The sequence below is a fragment of the Arvicanthis niloticus genome, chromosome 1 (genome assembly GCF_011762505.2).
Source record: "Arvicanthis niloticus isolate mArvNil1 chromosome 1, mArvNil1.pat.X, whole genome shotgun sequence".
In the NCBI taxonomy this organism is placed as follows: domain Eukaryota; kingdom Metazoa; phylum Chordata; class Mammalia; order Rodentia; family Muridae; genus Arvicanthis; species Arvicanthis niloticus.
The window spans coordinates 45522749-45542612 of record NC_047658.1 but is presented as its reverse complement, the minus strand read 5'-3'; the positions used below and the strand labels follow the sequence as shown (position 1 = coordinate 45542612).

General features: G+C 42.2%; 1 protein-coding gene across 7 annotated transcripts in view; it reads left to right on the top strand.

The window, feature by feature from the left end:
* Chd2 (chromodomain helicase DNA binding protein 2) overlaps nt 1–19587 on the top strand; it is a 125916-nt gene extending 106329 nt beyond the window's left edge. For all 7 annotated transcript variants that reach the window (XM_076935902.1, XM_034501482.3, XM_076935889.1 and 4 more), the window contains 4 exons: nt 2727–2826; nt 5621–5834; nt 11111–11354; nt 16313–19587. In XM_076935902.1, the coding sequence (XP_076792017.1) occupies nt 2727–2826; nt 5621–5834; nt 11111–11354; nt 16313–16646 (892 nt within the window). In that variant the 3' untranslated portion in view covers nt 16647–19587. The remainder of the gene's footprint in view (nt 1–2726; nt 2827–5620; nt 5835–11110; nt 11355–16312) is intronic.
* Nucleotides 19588–19864: the final 277 nt, after the last annotated feature.

The following is a 19864-nucleotide window of genomic DNA, read 5'->3' as shown; positions in this document are numbered from 1 at the left end:
CTCTGTTTTTGAAAATAGATGGCATAGTCACCTAATCTTTTGCTAACAAGATTTATCAGTTGACAATATAACCTTAGTCAGCTTCCTTTTCATGAAATAAGCCATTTTGTCAAGAGCAGCCTTTTCTTCTGATGTAGCATGACTATACCATTAATGTGGTTTATACGAGGAAGATAATAATAATAGTAATGATAATAATAACAACAACAATCATGGGCTTTCTGGCTTGTTGTTAGAATATTTTCTTTAAACCCATAAGAAATAGAAGCCAGAGTAATACTTTCCTCATCTCAGGTTAGTATGTATGTATTACTATGTCTACTATAATAAATTGGTTGGCTCCATACGCATCTTAGTTACTGTTTTGTTTCTGTGATACAGTACCATGACCATAAGCAAGTTGAGGAGGAAAGTGTTTGTTTCAGCTTATGACTCTTAGATCACATGTCATTGCTGAGGTGAGGTTGAAAGCAGGGCAGGAGGCTGGAGACAGGACTGAAGCCGAGACCTGGGAGGAGTGCTGCTTTTTGGTTTGCTCCTCTTGGCTTGACCACCCAGGACCACATGCCGAGGAATGGCACCGCTCTGCGCTGGGCCCTCCCAAGTCAGTTATCTATCAAGAAAAAGTACGGCAGGCCAACAGGCCAATCTGGTCAGGACGTGTCTCACTTATATTCTCTTTTTCCAACCTGACATAAAAACGAGCCAGGACAAGTTCCAATACATGAAGTGAAACAAAGGTTATAAACACATGAACTTGGGCTCTTCATTTTAATCTCCTTAATTAAAGAACTCTAGTAGTAATTCAAATTAATGGAAGACATAACTTACATATTAATTTATAAACAGGTTGCCTATCCCTTGTCAGAGATGCTTAGAATCAGAAGAATTTTACATTTAATGTTAAGTTTATTTTGAAATACTCATAAATGTAGGTAATGACATGTCTTTAAATGGGAAGCAAATCTAATACAAATTTTCCCTTTGTTTCATATACACTTGCTATCTGTAGCCTACAGGAATTTTTGTACAGAGCATTTAGTGCGTCTACATTTTGACTGGGACCCATCATGTGAGGATAAGAGTGTAATTTTCCTCCTGAATTATCAGTCTCACAATTTTCAGAGCAGAGACACTCAACCTTTATTTCCCTTGGTTACTGAGAGGAAATGACAACCCTGTAAAGTAGCTGTAACCATCATCAAGATGGCTGGTTGCAGCTGCCGAAAATGTTGAGACAGGAGGCCTGTAGTTTGACTTAGGGCCAGCCTGGCCAGCCTAGTGATACTCTGAGGATATAGCTTTGTAGCTTGCACAAAGCTATATCCTGACCTTAGTTCCCAGTACTAGAGAGAATTTTGAAAAACTAATGTTAAGTTTATTTTCATAAACTATATTTACCTTCAGTAGTTAATGGTAAATACATCTCTGGTTTAGTAGATTGGTTTTGAGTAAAAAGTACGTTTTCAGAAATCTCGGTCCTGATGCTAATGACAGCATGCCACACATCCTGAGTACAAAATGTAGTTTGTGAATCTTAACACTGTTTGCATTTTCCCCTTTACTTAGCATATAAGGCTTTCTTTCTACCAGATTAAAAGATAGTAGCAGGTCATCTTAGGCTTCCTGCTCTACTCTTGGTTCTGTTGTTATTTAAATAACTGGTCGCTAGCACTTTTTCATTAAAACATCCTTTATTTCTAAAAGTTCAAAAATTATACAAGCTATGACTTCCATAGAAACTATTTATCTAAAAATAGATATAGAAGCAGTTTTAGAAGTTGTATGAAGAAAATGACTACAGGGCTGGTGACACAGTCCATCAGTAAGAGCACATGCTGTTCTTCCAGAGGACCCAGGTTCAATCCCCTATATCCACATAATGGCTCATAACCATCTATAACTCTAGACCCCCTTCTAGCCTCTATACACACCAGGCACATGCATGGCACACAGATACATTCAGACCAAACACCCATGCACACCTGTAGAAGGGTGGCCAGGAAGGCTGGGTACCTTGAACTGTGAGTGTAGATGAGCTAAGTGGAAATAGTCAAACGAACACAGTCAAGGCTTTAGCAGAGGCTTGAAAGTGAACAGCCAGGGCACTGGGAGTATGTAGGATCAGTTGCAATTTACCAAGAACCCTGAGGCTCTTTAGAAGAGGCCTTAGTAAGCTAAGTGGCTCTCTACCTGACAGAGTACGTTGACTATTTGGTGGCCCAGCACAGCACAGCTATAGTGAAAAGTTCTTACTGGAAAGCTTAGATGAGGAGGGATTGTTTCTGACTCACTGTTACTTCAAGCATCTTTGTGTAAGCACTTGACTTTGTGCAGTTCCTGTGCTATATAGCAATGCCAGGCTAGGACCTTCAGGAAGAGATGACAGGCCTTAGTGGTAATGAGTGCTGGGATTATAGTGTGCTCTTGTATAACCAGCTTAGTGCAAGGACTTGGAGAATATTTTATAGCAAAATTCAGTAGCTTTCTGTCTATAAAATAAAATCACTTTTTAGCTAGGTAAGGTAGTACATATGTTAAATTCCAGCACTTGGTAGGTAGAGGCAGGCAGATCTCTTGAGTTCTAGGAGAGCCAAGACACACAGACTACACAGAGAAACCCTGTCTCAAAAAAAAAAAAAAGAAAAGAAAAAGAATATCAAAACAAACCAACATCAAAATCAGTTTTTAAATTGTTTAATTTATCAGTACTATTTTTCTTTTAGGAACCTATGGATTTTTGTTTCCAAGTTTACAGAATTTGATGCACGAAAACTCCATAAGTTATATAAGATGGCTCATAAGAAAAGATCTCAAGAAGAGGAGGTAAAATGCAGTCTTAATTTATACAAATATTTCAAGTCATTTCCACAGGAAATGCCCTCAGGCTTTGTTTTTCTCCGGGGAGGTAGTGATAACCCGTGGGTTGTTGGTGCTAGATAGGCCATTGGCCCTTTGCCTGTGTTTTACATGGATTTAGTACAGCCCAAGCAAGGTGATAGAAACCACCCCAGGTCACAGAGTGTGTCACCTGTGAACCAGAGAGAATGTGACTTTTCATTGTACTAGGTAATTTCATTAGTTCCTAACATACTCCCTAGTAGCCAGACAGTAAGACTGTTGTTTATTAGGCAAGACGCATTAGAGCCAGATAGTGTTTTAAATCCTGACAAAGATATGTTACCCTGTGATCTCATGACTTGCATGCTTATTTTCTAGACCCTTTCTTCTTATATCTATTTTTCTAGCTTGTAATGTGGCTTTGTCATATGTCCCATGGTCATGGGCAGAAAATTTTTATATTCCTATTCTTATATGGGCCCTTGTACTTGGCATCCATCCAGTTTCTTACATAGAATTCAAATTGTTCACTTAAAGGAGTAGACAAGCCGGGCAGTGGTGGCACATGCCTTTAATCCTAGCACTTGGGAGGCAGAGGCAGGTGGATTTCTGAGTTCGAGGCCAGCCTGGTCTACAGAGTGAGTTCCAGGACAGCCAGGACCACACAGAGAAACCCTGTCTCGAAAAACCAAAAACCAAAAAAAAAAAAAAAAAAAAAAAAAAAAAAAGGAGTAGACAATTTGCAGTGCCCAGCAGTCATTGCCCTTTTGTATAAGTAGGGGGATGAGCATAAGGGTGACTTGGCTTCTGCTGTAGTGTTAGTTCTCATGTAGGCAAGCCCTCCTGTAGATCTGCTACCTTGTCACATGGGTCATGTCCAAATCAGCCGCTGAGGAGCAATTGTGGACATTGTTCCACATTCACTAATGTGTCAGGCCTATGAACACAGAGACTCTTCATCTCTCATGTACTGCTGTGCCCTCAGCATCTGTAGTCACATCAGAGCTGGCATGGGCACTTAGAAGTGGTTGTAATGTAAACTTAATGCATTATTGACCTGAGAATTATACCCTCAAACAGTTCATCATTTAACTTTACACGGATGAATATGATATAGTGGTAATAGGAATAATATAGTAAATGTTTGTTAGTGAAACTCTAATAAAAGTTTTTATATTTGTCTATTCATTTTGTGAGTGAGATGAAGAAAGACAGTTCACGGAAGTACAAGTATGAACACTTATCCCACAATGTTTAAGGACAGCTTGCAGTAGTAGTCTGTTCTTTCCTATCCTTCCACAGTGTGTATTGCAGGGCTCAAACTCAGGTTGTCAGGATTAGTGCTGAGTGCTTTTACCACTGAGCCATCTCACTGCCCTCTAATCAGTATAAAAGTATGTGAGAACATAGTCGGGAAAGGCCCTTAGGTAGGAGAGTGGGTTGGGTTGAGGATCTGACAGTGGGCACAGTGGTGAAGGACTTCACAGCAGGTGATGAAGTTGAGTGACACACATATTGATGTCCCACTATGTTGAGTACATTATCTTAGTCTTTCTCTAGGATAGTTGTCTTAGTTATGGTTACCAGTGTTGAGATGAAACACCATGAGCAAAGGTGAGGAATGCTTCATCATATTGTTCATCATCAAAGGAGTCAGCACAGGAACTCAAACATGGCAGAACCTGGAGGCAGGAGCTGATAACAGGGGCTATGGAGTTGTGCTGCTTATTGGCTTGCTCCCTTGGCTTACTTTTTTTTAAAATAGAATCCAGGACCACCTGCCTAGGGATGACTGCATCTATAATGGGCTAGGCCCTGCCTCATGAGTCAGTAATTAAGAAACTGTCCTACAGGCTTGCCTACAGCCCAGTCTTATGGACCCCAGCCTCAATTGAGACTCTTCCTCTCAGATGACTTTAGCTTGTGTCCAGTTGACATAAAACTAGCCAGCACAATAGTTTTAACAATTTGTCAGAAGAGTAGAACATGTGCTTTTCCATCCAAGAGTTTAGTTTAAGGGGCTAACCAAAGGCTAAAGCATGCTTACAGTGGGCTTGACTGCTGTCCCACAATCATGGGAAGATTATGATCATACATTTCTTACTGAAGAGCAATACTCAAGCATAAAGTGAAATATGGTTGTAATACACATCTTACAGGAGAAGATACTTTCATAATGTGCTAAATGAAATGAAGAAAAGACAAAACCAAATAAAGTATTTTTTCTGTTTTTTATACACAAAAGATTTAGATTTTAAATCACCTTATACTTTTAAAAATATTTTTATTTTGAGAATTTTTCTTTGATGAGGGAGTGATGTCCTGTAGGGTCAGATGTCTAGTTTGAGTACTTGGTGTAGTAACTCTTTGTATTTGACAGCTGGGGGTTCTTTACTCTAGTTAGCCTTGGAAACCCAGCAGTCATCATTTTGTGTGGCCACAGTAGTCTTCTGAGAGTGATAACTACCTGGCCACTTGCACAGGGACAGGCTGTATCCAGTGACACCTAGCTGTCTCCCATGTGTTCTCACAAGTGCTTATTAGTGGAGGCTGGTTTCCCTTCAGTGACCTAGTAGGTCAAAGTCCACAGACTGCTAGCCCTTGCTTGGTGGTCGGCGATGTTGGAGCTCACTGGAGTTGACGAGCAGTTTGGGTAAGAAGTTACTAAATGGCAGTTCAGAGGTAGAGAGAAGCAAGATGGGACTGCTCAAGAGGTGATGTTTATTCTGCAGGATTTAAGCCTGGGATCCTAAGCTCTTCGGTGTTTTTACTCTGCCAGGAACAAAAGAAGAAAGATGATTCGCTTGGTGGTAAGAAACCATTTCGACCAGAGACCTCGGGCTCAAGCCGGGATTCTCTGATATCTCAGTCCCATACCTCACACAACCTTCATCCTCAGAAGCCTCATTTGCCTGCCTCCCATGGCCCACAGATGCATGGACATCCAAGAGATAACTACAGTCATCCCAACAAGAGACACTTTAGTAATGCAGGTAGGCCTCTAGGTAGCTTTTATGGAGATGTCAAAACCCCCAGTTACCTTGTTTTCCAAGGACCTTTGAACTTTTTACCAAGACCTTGTTGTCTGTTCTTGGTTAAAATAACTATCTAGAAGGTTAAGGGCCGGCTCTAAGCTAAAGGATCACAGGTACCATAAACAAAGAAAAGGTAATGGGCAGACTTAGGGCGCACCTTATATCCTGTGTAAGGTGGGCATTCAGACTGCTAATACTTAGTTGGTGGCAAGAAGACAACCAATTAGAAAAATTAGAAAAATGAACAGTAGATGGTCAGCTGTGAAGTGACCTGGTCCATTCGGGTCAGTCAACAGGGTCTAGCAAGAGAGAGAGTGGGGATGGAGGGGCAAGAGATGCGAAGAATGGAGACAAGAGAGAGGGTCTGATCAAGTCCCATTTATTGAAAGGAAATCCTGGGCTGAAGACACTTTACCACATGTGCCTTGCAGCTGGGGCACTAAACAACAAAACAATATGTGAGAAAAACAAGATGTTTATCAGAGTGTGCTCAGCTGTTGTAGGCTGTTGAAAACAAGTCTCTTGTCAGGGTTTATGACTCGAGATGGCTGCAAAGATGATAGCCGCTTTCTGCTAGGAGTCAGCTCCCAACAGTGAAGAAGTAGCCTGTGACGACGAGAGATTGTTCAGAAACTACATATGATAAAGGGTTAGCATGAAAACTAGAAGGGACTGGTTAAGTGGGCAAAGAATATAAAGAGACATTTCTCAAAAAATGATCATGAGAACTCCCTAAATCAGTGGTTCTCAACCTGTGGGTTGAGGGCCTATTGGGGTAAAGTGACCGTTTCACAGGGCTCACGAGAAGATATCCTGCATATCAGATATTTACATTATGAGTCATAACAGTAGCAGAATTATAGTAATGAAGTATTAATGAGCTTTATGGTTGGGAGGAACTGTGTTAAAAAGTCCCAGCACTAGGAAAGTTGAGAACCACTGCCCTAAATTTATAGTCCAGACTGGGAGGCGCAGTGGTAAAAGAACTCACAGCTTCAAGCGTAATCAGCAGAGAAGACTGTGCCCATTCTTTGTTGGGTGATGAGGATTACCTGTAGGACCACACAGCACTTTGCTTTTGGAACTAACTAACCAGGACATAGCAGAAACTTTGTTTATAGGCTATTCTTTATCAGGAACTGATGTAAGTTTGTTGTAAACAACTTATGTTTAACTTCCCCAAGCTTCACTCTACTAGGTCCTAGCCTTGTATCCAGTGGACATTTTCCCTGCTGGGTCACATGGAGCTCTTCATTTAATGCTTTAGGAACCTCTACTCACACTTTCTACACTGGCTGTGTTAATCTGTGGACACTGGCAAAGCATACCTTCTCCTCCACATCCTCGGAGCACTGTGCTGCTGCGTATACAATCCTATGCTGGTGGCTCAGGGACTTAACCTGTGGCCTAGCCTTTGACCTTTAGATTAGCATCTGTGCCTCAATAAGCCCTTCATTTCAGAGACCTGTTAGTCTCCAGTTTTAATAAAGGTGTACAAATGGCCAGTAGGTATGTAGAAAAGCACTCAGCATTACGGCCCCCAGTGAGACAGCACTTTACATCTGATAATAGCTATTATCAAAGCACCACAGTGTTCCTATTTCCTCTTATCAAGGAAAACATTTAATTGGGGCTGGCTTACAGTTCAGAAGTTTATTCCATAGCATGATGACAAATATCATGGTGGCATGCAGGCACACATGGTGCTAGAGGAGCCAGGGTTCTGCTTCTTGTTCAATCAATAGGCAGCAGAAGGGGACTGTGTGTGTTTCACACTGGCTGTAGCTTGGACATTTAAGACCTCAAAGTCCCACCTCCTCAGTGACATACTTTCTCTAACAAGGCCAAACCTCCACTGATAAAGCCACACCTCCTAATAGGGCATTCCCCACGGGCCAAACATTCAAACACACAAGTCTGTGTGGGCCAAACCATATCAAACCACCTCAATAAATGTATATAATTTTTATTTAATTTTAAATATAATTTCTTGAAACAAAGCTTATTTTAAAAAAAAAAAAAAAGAAAAGTAGATTGAATTAAATTTTGGAGATTTGTTTAGAAAAATGTAGAGACAGCCAGACAAGGTGGCACACCCCTTTAATCCTAGCACTTGGGTGGCAGAAGCAGGCAGATCTCTGTGAGTTTGAGGCCAGTTTGGTTTACATAGCAAGTTCCAGGACAGCCAGAAATAGAGAAATCATGTCTTGATAAAAGAAAAGAAAAACATAGAGATAAAATGCAAGGTGTGTGGTGGTATCTGCCACCTCAGAGCTAGAGAAGCTGTAGCAGGAGAGGTCTGAGTTCAAGGTCCTGCAGTGTATGTGAGATTTCCTCGAACCTCATGTGTTGTTTAAAAAAAAAAAAAAAAAAAGAACGATTAAGGATTAGCGAATCCCCATGGAGGATTCATATGAAGGAGAAAAGTAAATCTGCCCGTTTAGCAGTATTCCCACCCACCCCGTACTATTCAGGAATTGTCAAGGCAGAAAGTTAAAAAATATTTTTCACTCATTCTGATCAGCAATAATTAAAAGGAGAAATACACACTAGTTATTAAGGATAGGAGTTGCTCTAGTTTGTTTTACAAAATAACTTGAAATGAGTAAATATATAGCCTACTAACTAGGAGAATGGTTAAATGAGTATTAGGCCATCTGTACCCAATATCATCAATTATTACAGAGAATGGCCAAACCAGCCATTGTGCACTTGCTGTTAATATCAGCACTTGGGAGGCTTAGGCAGGAGGATTACATGTTTGAGTCTACATAGCAAGTTATTAAAAAGTATCCCCACATTTTCTGGAAAGATTTATTCACTAAAAATGTTTTCAGTTGGGAAAGCTCAAGGGTTAAGAGTACTGGCTGCTCTCCACAGGACCTGGATTTCATTTCCAGCACCTACACAATCATGTGTAACTCCAATTCTAGAGAATCTGTTCCTCTTCTGGCCTCTATAGGCACTGCATGCATGTGGTATGTGAGACATGCATCCTGGCAAAATACTCAGAGATGTAAAAGAAAAATAATAATAGGGGAAAAAAAATGTCAAAGTGGAGAAAAATAAGTGGGGAACCAAACATTCAATTCTTTTGATTTACTGAGATGAAATTTGTCCAGCATCTGAAGGTAAACTAGTCAGTAGTATTTGGTACATTCAATGATCTGCATAGTCACTTGTGCCTCCTTCCTGAATGTCTCTGTCACCTCATATGGAAATTCTATACCTATTCCCCATCCCCCCAGCTCTCATAGCCATCTGTGTTTTACCTCTGTAAATTAACCTACTCTGAGTCCTTGATGTAAATGGAATAGACAGTATGTTACCACTTAGGACTGGCTTAGCAACATGTTTTCAGAGTTGATCCTAATTGTGCTGTAAATCCGTTCTTAAGTCCTTTTTATGGAAGGTTATTTTTACTCAGTGGATAGACCATAATGCTCATTTATCAACAGACATTTGTTTTGTTTTATTTTTCTGTTGAGGATAGTACTAATATAAATATGTCCAAATATTTGCTTGAGTGCCTATTTGTAATCGTTCTAGCTAGGCGTCTAGGATGGATTGCTGGTTATATGGTAACTGTCTGATTTCTGATGAACCAAGGAACTGTCTCCCTTACACGTACTTAAGCACTTGTAAAACAGAAGAAGGTATGAAACGTTGTCTGCCTGCTAGTGACTGACTTTAGATGAGTAGGGTAGAGGGAGAGTCCAGGGATTTAATAAGTGCTCATTACTTACTGTTCACCAGTTAAAGTAAAATGTACTTTTAGAGACAAAAGAGTAAAAGGTAAAGAACAAGACTTAAAGCACATAGAAGAATAATATAAGGTTTTACAAAGATTCAGTTTTCCTTTAGTAGTCAAGAGAAGTGCATTCTATTCTAAACTTTAGTTATAGCACTCCATTTGTGTACATACACAGTGCATTGGGGTTCAAGGCTGCATAGCAAGTGATTACCTCAAACAGTGCTGCCACAGCTCCTTTAAACATCTATACACTGAAAATACGCCTGGGCTGGAAAGATGGCTCAGTAGTTAAAAGCACTGGCTGCTCATCCCAAAGACCCAGGTTTGTTTCAACAAAGTGTGTGTGTGCATAGATATGTGTGTGTATTCCACAGTTTGAGAGTAGCTAAAACTTCTTGTAAAACTGTCAAGAACTTTTTGTTTTTGTTTTTTTTTTTAAAGAAAATCTATTTTCATTTTTACCTCCTTTCTAAGGAACATTAAATCAAGTGTGGTAGCGCATGCCTTTAATCCCAGCACTGGGAAGTAGAGGCAGGCAGATCTCTGTGAGTTCAAGACCAGTTTTGTCTACATCATTGTAGGCCAGCCAGAGCTATATTAATAAGGCCCTAACTAAAAAAAATTAATTGTCATTACTTAGGGATTTATTTATTTATGTATCATTTTATGTGCATGAGTTCTTTTGTTCCAGTGTAGGTCTGTGCACCATATGCATACCTGATGTTCACAGAGGTTAGAGGATATCAAAGCCCCTGGAATTGGAGTTATAGATGTCTGTGAGCCTCCATGTGGATGCTGGGAATTGAAGAATCCTCTGCAAAAGCAGCAAGTGCTCCTGAGCACTGAGCCATCTCTCCTGTCCTGTTACAGCTATTTAAACTCCTTCCTCAGTAACCTCCTCACCATTGACCATTATATGCTTTTTCTCCTTTTGATTTTTCATCTTTTTGCCCAAGTATATGACACAGTGCTTTAAAACTTGTTGAAGCTTTAGCTGCTGTTACTTCACTCCCTTGGCTTCCAGACTAGGAGATGCCCATCTCAGTGCAGTGGTCTAGCCTTTTCTGTCCTGAGCTCAGCCCTTCAAACAACTCCTTATGTATGTCTAAGGAAGAAATCTCTAGTTAGGCTTTCAGCAGCTCAACACAGTTCTGCATATAGACCCAGCAGGTTGATCAACTTCAGCTAAGTGAGGTTACTACCGTGGAACAGCAGTTTGCTTTCCAAAGTCCCTTTGGGTTCTTGAGTGAGTGAGTTTCCGGCATCTGCTGCAGATTGGGGCAAGCAAGAATGAAAGAGTAAGAGTGGTTTAGAAGATCTTAATAAAGACAGGGGTGGTAGATTTTCTCTTGAATTAGAAGTTGGTGGCAGCATTTAAAGCTTTATTAGTTGTAAAGCGATAAAGCTAAGAAGGAGGAAATTATCTCCTTGCCTCAGTAAATTCTGCCATGTGCTGTAGTAAGAAATAATTCTCTTGCAGATCGAGGAGACTGGCAGAGGGAAAGAAAGTTCAACTATGGTGGTGGTAACAATGCCCCCTGGGGGGGTGACCGGCACCATCAGTATGAGCAGCACTGGTATAAGGACCACCACTATGGTGACCGGAGACATATGGATGCTCACCGTTCTGGAAGCTACCGACCTAACAACATGTCTAGAAAGAGACCATATGACCAGTACAACAGCGACCGAGACCACCGGGGACACAGAGACTATTATGACAGGTGTGTAGAAATGTGTGAGAGGTGAGGCACTGACTTGTTCATGGGAAGAAGGATGGTGATGCTGATACAGGTGTGTCTTGTCTGATGCATGTTGAGCTTCTTGCATGTGTCAGTTACAGATCCCTTGTCCTCTATGAGGACATCCTTAGGATGCAGGAAGGGAGGATGCTTTTTCAGTTGTATTTCTGACTTTATGTGTATGAGTGTTTTGCCTGCACGTTGGTATGTAAACCATATGTGTGCCTGGCACCTTAGGAGGTCAAAAGAGTGTGTTGGATCTCTGGACCTGGAGTACAGAAGATTGCGAGCTGCCATGTTGCAGTTGGGAGCTGAAACCAGGTTCTCTGCAAGGGCAGCAAGTGCTCTTCGCACCTGAGACATCTCTCTAGCCCCTTTCCCCTTTTTGAAAAGTGTTGCTTCGTTCTTGAAGTACTTTATACATGCACAGAATACATGTTTTTGGTAATTTCACCCCATTGTCCTCTCCTTCCTCTCTGTACCTGTTACATTCTCCCTTCCAGCCGGCCTCCTTTCTCCTTTGATGTCTTTGGTTGTGACCCAATGAGCTTTCTTGTGCTTGCTGCTTGAGTTGGGGTGGGTATGATTTATGGCATGGGCAATTTAGCAATGTCATGCTTTGCTGGCTGACACTGCTCTCTTGGAACCCTTTTGTGTTTCTATTGTATTTTTAAATCAGCATATAAGTGTTCAACATCACTTCACTGCATTTTTGAACAAAGTTGGTTCTCCTCCCCTGTCTGTCCCCCCTCCTGCTATCCCTGTTCTCCCCTTGTGACTCCCTGCCAGATTCTTTTCCTCTTTCATGTCCCATGTGTCCTTGAAGCCCTGTGCCACCGTACTTTCTCCTCACATAATAGATCTCCTCTTAGTTTCCTTTCTAGACTCAGAGAGTTTTCCTGAGCTTAAACCTGGTTACATGTATACATTATGGGGCAGCATCCATGTATTAGGGAGAATATTTTATTCTTGTCTTTCTGAGTTTGAGTTACCTTGTGTAATATTATACCTTAGAGGTTTATCCATTTTTCTACAAATTTCAGAGAGGCAGAGTTAGGAGGATTTCTGCGACTCACTGTCCAGCCCAGCCTAACCTAATCAGTGAGCTATAGGTCTCAGTGAGAGAGCTTGTCTCAAAAAAACAAGGTTAGGGCAATGAGATGTTTAGCTGGTAACATGCTTGCAGCAAAGTCTGATGACCTTAGTTCAGTCTGCCTATGTATGGTGGCATGTATGTGCTCACACATGTGCCCAGTGCACACAGATTAATAGATGAATAAATAGATGATACTTCTTTAAAAGGTGAATTGTGCCTGAGGTATGTTAGCTGAGGCTGGTTTCTGGCTCCACATTCATATACCTCACATACCTGAAAGTGTGTGTCCACACATTACCTACACATGTAAATACACACACAATACAGAGTCAACAGTAGTAGTTCATAACATGGCACATGAGGTGGATATCAGTCTGTGGTCCTTGCCTACCTGGATCAATAATTTAAATCATTCTTTTGAAGTTGTACCTTCTCTACAGCCACGCAGTACCATTAGTGAGGTGACAAGCCAGTTTCAAATTGTGAGTTGGCAAGTGTGAGAGGAACCCCATGGTTTTACCAGACTTTCATTCAACATCTGGCTATTGATTGAACTGCACCTGTGGACTTCCCTGGGCTGATGTTATGCTTTGTGTTTAGACTGCACTGTGAATTTAAAGTGGGGCAGTATTTATACAGTACTTCTGAGGCCTGCTGTTTTGGAAGATCTGCCATTTAGATGCGTTAGCCACCTCATGAATGAGCCTGCACGCTCTCTCCCTCTTGCTTTCCCATCATCTCATCTGGCTCCTCTGTGCAGGTCTGCATTTCTGCCTGGTCTGTCCTTTTGTCCTTTCCTTCTGTTCACGGAGGCTGCACTGTGAGGAGGTGTTTATTTTGAAGAGTATTTTTGCTGGATATAAAGTTTTTGGTTACCAGTTTCAGTACTTTGAGATGCTCCTCCATTGTCTGCTTGTATGCCTTCTGACAAACAGGCCCATGTTCTCCCTTTTCCTCCTTATGGACAGTTACTATTTCAATCCCTGGTTCTCTTACATATCATATGCTGTGCTATCTGCCTGCCTGTGCTCCCTGCCTGCTTTCCTTTTTATGTAGTATAGAAATTAACCCCAGGCTTGAGTGCACTAAGCAAGTGCTTTCCACTCAGCACACTGAAGCCCTGACTGACTTTTCTTTGTGCTTCTTATACTCAGGAATCATTCAGCTCTTTGGATATATAGGATTATCTATCATAACTATAAATTTGAAAGATTTTCAGTATTTTCCAAATAATGTTGCCATTTTCCATTTCCTCCTTTGGAACTTCAAATTGTTCTTAATATCCTGTTTGAAGTGGTGATATGCTGACTAGACTTTTATTTATCAGAATTGTTCCTCATCTGCTAATTATGTCATTTGAGTCAGTCTCATTTTGATTAGCTTATCTCCTTATGTTTCATATTTTCTTGGTACTTTCCGTGTCTAGTAATTTATTAGATGCCCTATAAAACACCATTGACAACAACATACTCCTGTGTACACACACACACACACACACACACACACACACACACACACACCTCCTTCTACCTGTCCTGGCATTGTTTATTTGTTCCCTGTGACTTCTTGGGCTTATCCTTTTCAAATTGAAATATTCTTTCTAGTATCCTCTGTAGAGCTGACTTAGTGGTCACAAATTCCTTCAGGCCAGGTTTTCTCAACCTGTGCTCAATCCCCTTTGGGGGTTGAGCAACTCTTTCACAGGGGTCACCTGAGAGCAATGGAAAACACAGAGATTTACTTTACAGTTTATAATAGTAGAAAATAATTAAATTCATAAATAGTATAAAAATTTATGGTTGGGGTCACAACATGAGGAATTGTATTAGGGTCACAGCATTAGGAAGGTTGAGAACTACTGCTTTAGTATGTTTTATCATGAATTTTTAATTTTATTTTATTTTTTTTGTGTGTAGGTATTATGTCTGTTTGCAGGTGAGTGTATGCACACATGAGTGCAGGTGCTCAAGGAATCCAGAGGCATCAGATCCTCCTGGAAATGGGTTTATAGACAGTTGTGAGCCTCTTGACTGACCTGGGTCCTCTAGAAGAGCAACATGAACTCTTAACCACTGAGCATCTCTCTAGCTCCTCTCCTTCAATTTTAAGAGATAGTTTTGCTGGGTATAGTAATCTGGCTGACAGTTGTGATCTTTTTGGACTTGGAGGCCATCTTTCCAAACTCTTCTGCTATAAAGATTTCTGGCAGTGTTACTCTATAGCAATCAGGTGTTTTCTCATTGGCCTTTCTTTACAGGCAACTTGAATTTTCTTTCTTGCTTTCTTTAAATATCCTTTATTCTATATTTTGAATGTTTTAATTATAATATGTTATGGAGTTTTTTGTTTGTTTGTTTGTTTTTATCTCTTGTACTTGGGTGAGCATCTTTTTTCTCTAGGCTTGGGGAATTTTCTTCTTTGAGTTTACTAAAGATATTCTTGATTCCTTCCCTGTGGTAATCTCCTTCATGCCGTCTTTTGGAGGTTAGGTCATTTAATGGTATCCCAAACTTCTCCTATGTTTTGTTTATAGCTTCTTCTACAACTTTTTCATTGACCTTTATCAAGTAATCCAGTCCAGTTTTTCTACTCTGTCTTGCATCTGACTCTGTTTTTAAATGATCAGTTCTATTGCCAAGGTTTTCCACTGAAGGTTTTAATTGGCTTATTGAGGTTTTCATTTCCATTATCATTTCACTTTGGGCTTCCTTCAACAGATCAAGGTTTTGGTTGTTTGGTTGTTTGGTTGGTTTTTTTTAAAAATGTTTTGGATTGACTTTTTCATTCCATTCATATTTGTCTTTTGAGTTCTTTGCCCACAGTGAAATTCTCTTAAATTTTTTAGAAATTCTTCCTGGTCATTTTGAACAAGAGCCATTGTTATAGATTAGTGTTTTGGGAGACATGTTGCTTTTTTGTGTGTGTGTGTGTGTGTGTGTGTGTGTGTGTGTGTGTGCGTGCGCGCGCGCACACACACACACATATTTGTATGTTGATTTTTGAGGGTTGCACATCTGGAGTTGGTTTTGGTTGAGCTTTGTTGTTGTTCAAGTCACCTTCTTTTAGCAGAGGAGTTTACATGGCTCAGGACTCACAGCTGGGAGTGAAGCATCTTGTCTTCATCTGGTGTTTGATGCTGTAGCCCCCATTTCAAGTTTTTCGCTTGTCTGCTATGGCCCTGGTACCTTCGGTTGTGGTCAGGAGCTTGGAACAAGTTTCCTCTGCTGGTGTGGACTGCTTGTGGTCTAAAGGCTAGGTCGGACAATTGGAGGGTCCCAGTCAGGCAGCTGGTAGGACTCTGGGTTACATATGATGATAGGAGTGTCTCTGATGGGGAATAGCTTGGGAGCTAATGAATTTGGAGAGAAAGGGCCAAGAGGAGGTGGCAGTCCCAGCAAGCAGCTGCCTGCTTTGAGCTACCAGTAATGGTGGGCAGCTAAGTGTGTAGGTAGCTTACCTCATGTGCTATAGAGAGTCCTTGCTGGGGTAAGTCAGTTTGTAAAATAATTGATTCTGGTTTTTGCTACTGTTAATAATTTAGAAATAATCTTTTTAAAATGTATATCTTTTTCTTCTGAGCATGTTAAAGAAATATGAAAATATTTATAGTTGTGTTCTCCTGAGGGATAGTGAGCTTTCTGCAGCTTTGAAGTGTGTCTGTCATCATAAGATGCCTTTTACCAATGTGCGTGAAACAGCTGACCGTTTACGTGTGTGCTTTGGCTTTGGTGATAAAAACAGTAGTCTCTGGGTCCATGTGTGTATGTGGAAATGGAAGCAGAAGATGGAAAATTGTTAGCAATCTGACTTTGTCTTTCAGCTGATCTTTGCATCTCTCTTTTAGGCACCATCATGACTCCAAGCGAAGGAGGTCAGATGACTTTAGGCCCCAGAATTATCACCAGCAGGATTTTCGACGAATGTCTGACCACAGACCCACCATGGGTTACCACGGCCAGGGACCCTCAGACCATTATCGCTCTTTCCACACAGACAAGTTGGGGGAATATAAACAGCCCATGCCTTCATTGCACACCACGCTCTCAGACCCTCGCTCACCCCCTTCCCAGAAATCTCCCCATGATTCCAAGTCACCCTTGGATCATAGGTCTCCTTTGGAGAGATCACTAGAACAGAAAAACAACCCAGATTATAACTGGAATGTTCGGAAAACATAAAGGACCCCTCCTAAAGCGGAGAGAGAGCACAGGAGTCATCAAGCACTTGGGCGTTTTGGTCTGATCCAGCTGTGGCCAGTGGTCAGGCTGGTGAGTGACATTTCTGGATACACTGCTGCTGAATCCACTGACTTGGCAGCTGAAGGAGCACTTGAAGGAGTTGGAGGCCTTCGTCTGCTGCTTTGGTTTGGTCTCCACTCCTGCACTTTGGCACGCCCATCCCATCCTAGCCTATCATGGCCTCTCACCTCCATGGGTGCTAGGAGGAGATGACTATATACCAGCTTCATTGGGCTGCTTCCTCAGTGAAGGAATCCGGGATCTTGAGAGTCAATGAATGTTCTATTCAGCATGAGTGACCAGGGCAAGGACCTGACGGACAGTATGTGATTGGTTCACCGTGACACGAGGGATGCTGCTCATGGGAAGTAGGATCACAGGGTGGGTTTCACACTGCAAGACTTGAAAAGGGAGCAGGTACACCCCTCAGCTGTGTTCTTGGGAGAAATGACACACTTGGTCTCATTATGTGAAGTGGGCTGGGGAGAATGAGACAGGGAAATGACCGCCGCCATGGCCTCCTCCCTGCCAACACTAATTTTCCCCTGCACTATCTTTGTACATTTCAAAGGTTTGGTCTTCTGGGCGGTGGTCATTTCCCCTCATTGTCAGGGAAAGTTGGATCCCTCTGGCTGACTTAGAGTACTGTGACTTGGGCATTGCTGATGCCAGCGTGGGGTTTACTTGTTTGGGGAGTAGGCTAAGTGGGTGTAGGGGTGGAGATGGGGGTGGGGTAGTATAACCAGGAAAATAGGAATCCCTGGTGGGTTTCTGATTCCTGTGGTGAGAAGGAGAGTTATAGGTCCTGGGGATAGAAATGGAGGTGGCCTGCTGATGAGATACCTGCTGGTGAGCCCAGATGTGGGACATTCATGTAGACAGGGGGCAGGGTTTGTTGACAGTGCCAGCAAGCAGGGAGTTTTAAGTATTGGAGTGGGTCAGCAAATTGTAGTGCATGTTGGTTCCTTTACACAGCTTGAAAAGGCAGGCTGCACAGACCAAACTCTTGACAGTTGAGATGTGGTCAGGTGAGAAGCTACATTTCCATTACAAGTTGGAACTCAGTAGAATCAAACCTTGTTATTTTAAAATCTGTAGACTATAAACCTAAGTTAATTCTTCCCCAAACCACAAGCATCTGTGATGGGGGTAGCCAAGCTGTTAAGATGGCAGGAGGCTGGTCAGTGTCAGGTTGGGTTGGGTTGTAGGGCTGATGGGTGGTATCATTGATTGGCTCTTCTCAGTGTATGGATACTGGGCTAGGCCTTGGGTTTTACTCACTTTCAGTATAACTTGCCAGTATTGTTAAGGTATTCAAAGCCTTTCTAGATGGAGACAGGAAACCTGACTTGAACATATGGTAGGCGTGCCTCTGTAAGAGTCCAGGCTCATTCTGAGTTGATGAAAAGTCTTGTTTGGACATATGCAGGGTTTGGCTCCCAAACACTCTTGGTGGGGTGGTCATCCCAGGCAGTACCATTAACGACTTCCCTGAGACAAGCATGAGTTGTGTCCTTGAGTAAAACACCTGGCCATGCATGGTTGTGGTGGGCCATTGCTTCTGCTGCTTTAGAGCACCATGGACCTGGCTGGTGCTCAGTAGACCATCACCTTCTGGACTCCTCATGGCACCCGGGTCCTTCACCTTACCATGTGCATGCATGACTTGCAGTAGAGCCCACTGACTGCATGGGAGTGCCCCGGCTAGTCTGCTGCCTGGTCGCTTGCGGGACTTCTTAGTCAAGGCTGAAAGGTCTATTTTGGCCACACAGTGAAAAGTGAACCACAGATGGAGCTTCTTGCTGATCACATTGACACTGTCTGTGTTTGGTTCGCTGGGCTCCTAGATGCTGTGAGCGTGGCAAGCACAGGAGGTGGCCCTGTGGAAGGCCGAGGCCTTGCCTTTCCCATAGTCACCTAGGTCTTGTCTTTCAACTTGTTGGTAGAAGTTACGAATTATTCTCAAAGCTGTCTGTCTCATCATGAGGAAAAAGGAACTTCCTTTTGTTCATATTCAGGACTTAGAGGGTATAGTGCCATAAAATGTAGCAAAGGGCCCTATGGCCAGATCAGTGTTACATTGATTCTAAGATTACAGTATCTGCCATCAAACATCTGCGTGAGGTGAAGGAGTGCGTGTGAAGAGGGGCTTGTGAGAAAGGAAGCATTCCTCTTGCTTTAAACCAGTATGTGCAGCATATGCTTTCTGCGGAAGTTTGCACAGGTAAGAGAAGCTGCCAGTGGAGTTCTGTGGAGACTGGCTTTGGGCAGCTCATTATTGAGGCAATGGCAGGACTTGGGGAAGTTACATGTGAGTGTTGTCGAGGCCTGTGGCCCTAGAAAAGGAAGATGAAGCCTCTGCTGACTACTGTGTCCTCTCAGACTTGCCAGCCTGCAGGAGCCCAGTCCGATGGTCCTTCCTAATTCTCTGTGTAGTCATTCCTTAAGCCCTACAAAGGGAGCGCAAACATTTCTCACTGTGCTGCTGACGTTCTGACCTGGTGTGTCTGACAGTTGCATCAGGCTTTGCAGAGCAAAAGTGATTCACTTAAGTGTTCACACACAGCAACACTGAAATCCTACAGACCAAAACCCACTTGTCAGCAGGAGCCGCGGTCCAGGCCCGACACCTGTGGTCTTCTAGCTGAGGCCAGCTGTGTTGGGTGAGGAGAGCCATGCCAAGGGTCCAGGCTGCTTTAGTCCATCTGTGCCCTACCCATTTGGGGACAGGTGGTTTTTCTTGTAAACTTGTGGACTTTTGAAACCTGTTGACTAAAACAGTAATTAATTTATATTTGTGAAAAATGCCACTGTCCTGGTGATTTCTGATGTAAATAATGTTGTTTATATAGTATGTATTAAATTTTCCTACATTGTAAAACTGCTGTAGTTTTGATTCTTGTATATTAAAAAGTGTTACTAAGGGATTTTAGAATTGGGCTAACCAGTTACATCGCATTCTGGTGTGAGGCAAGGTCGCTGTCCCTGGCTGGTCACAAGCCACGTGTCTAGGCTTGTTCACAGCTTGGGCAATGGAGATTTTTTTAAGTTGTGTTTTTGGTTTTGGTTCTAAATAATTTTTTGTCCCTCAACAGCTTCAGGCCGCAGCCACAGCTGTGTGCTTCAGGGAATGGCATGGGGCCATTAAAGCTGATAGT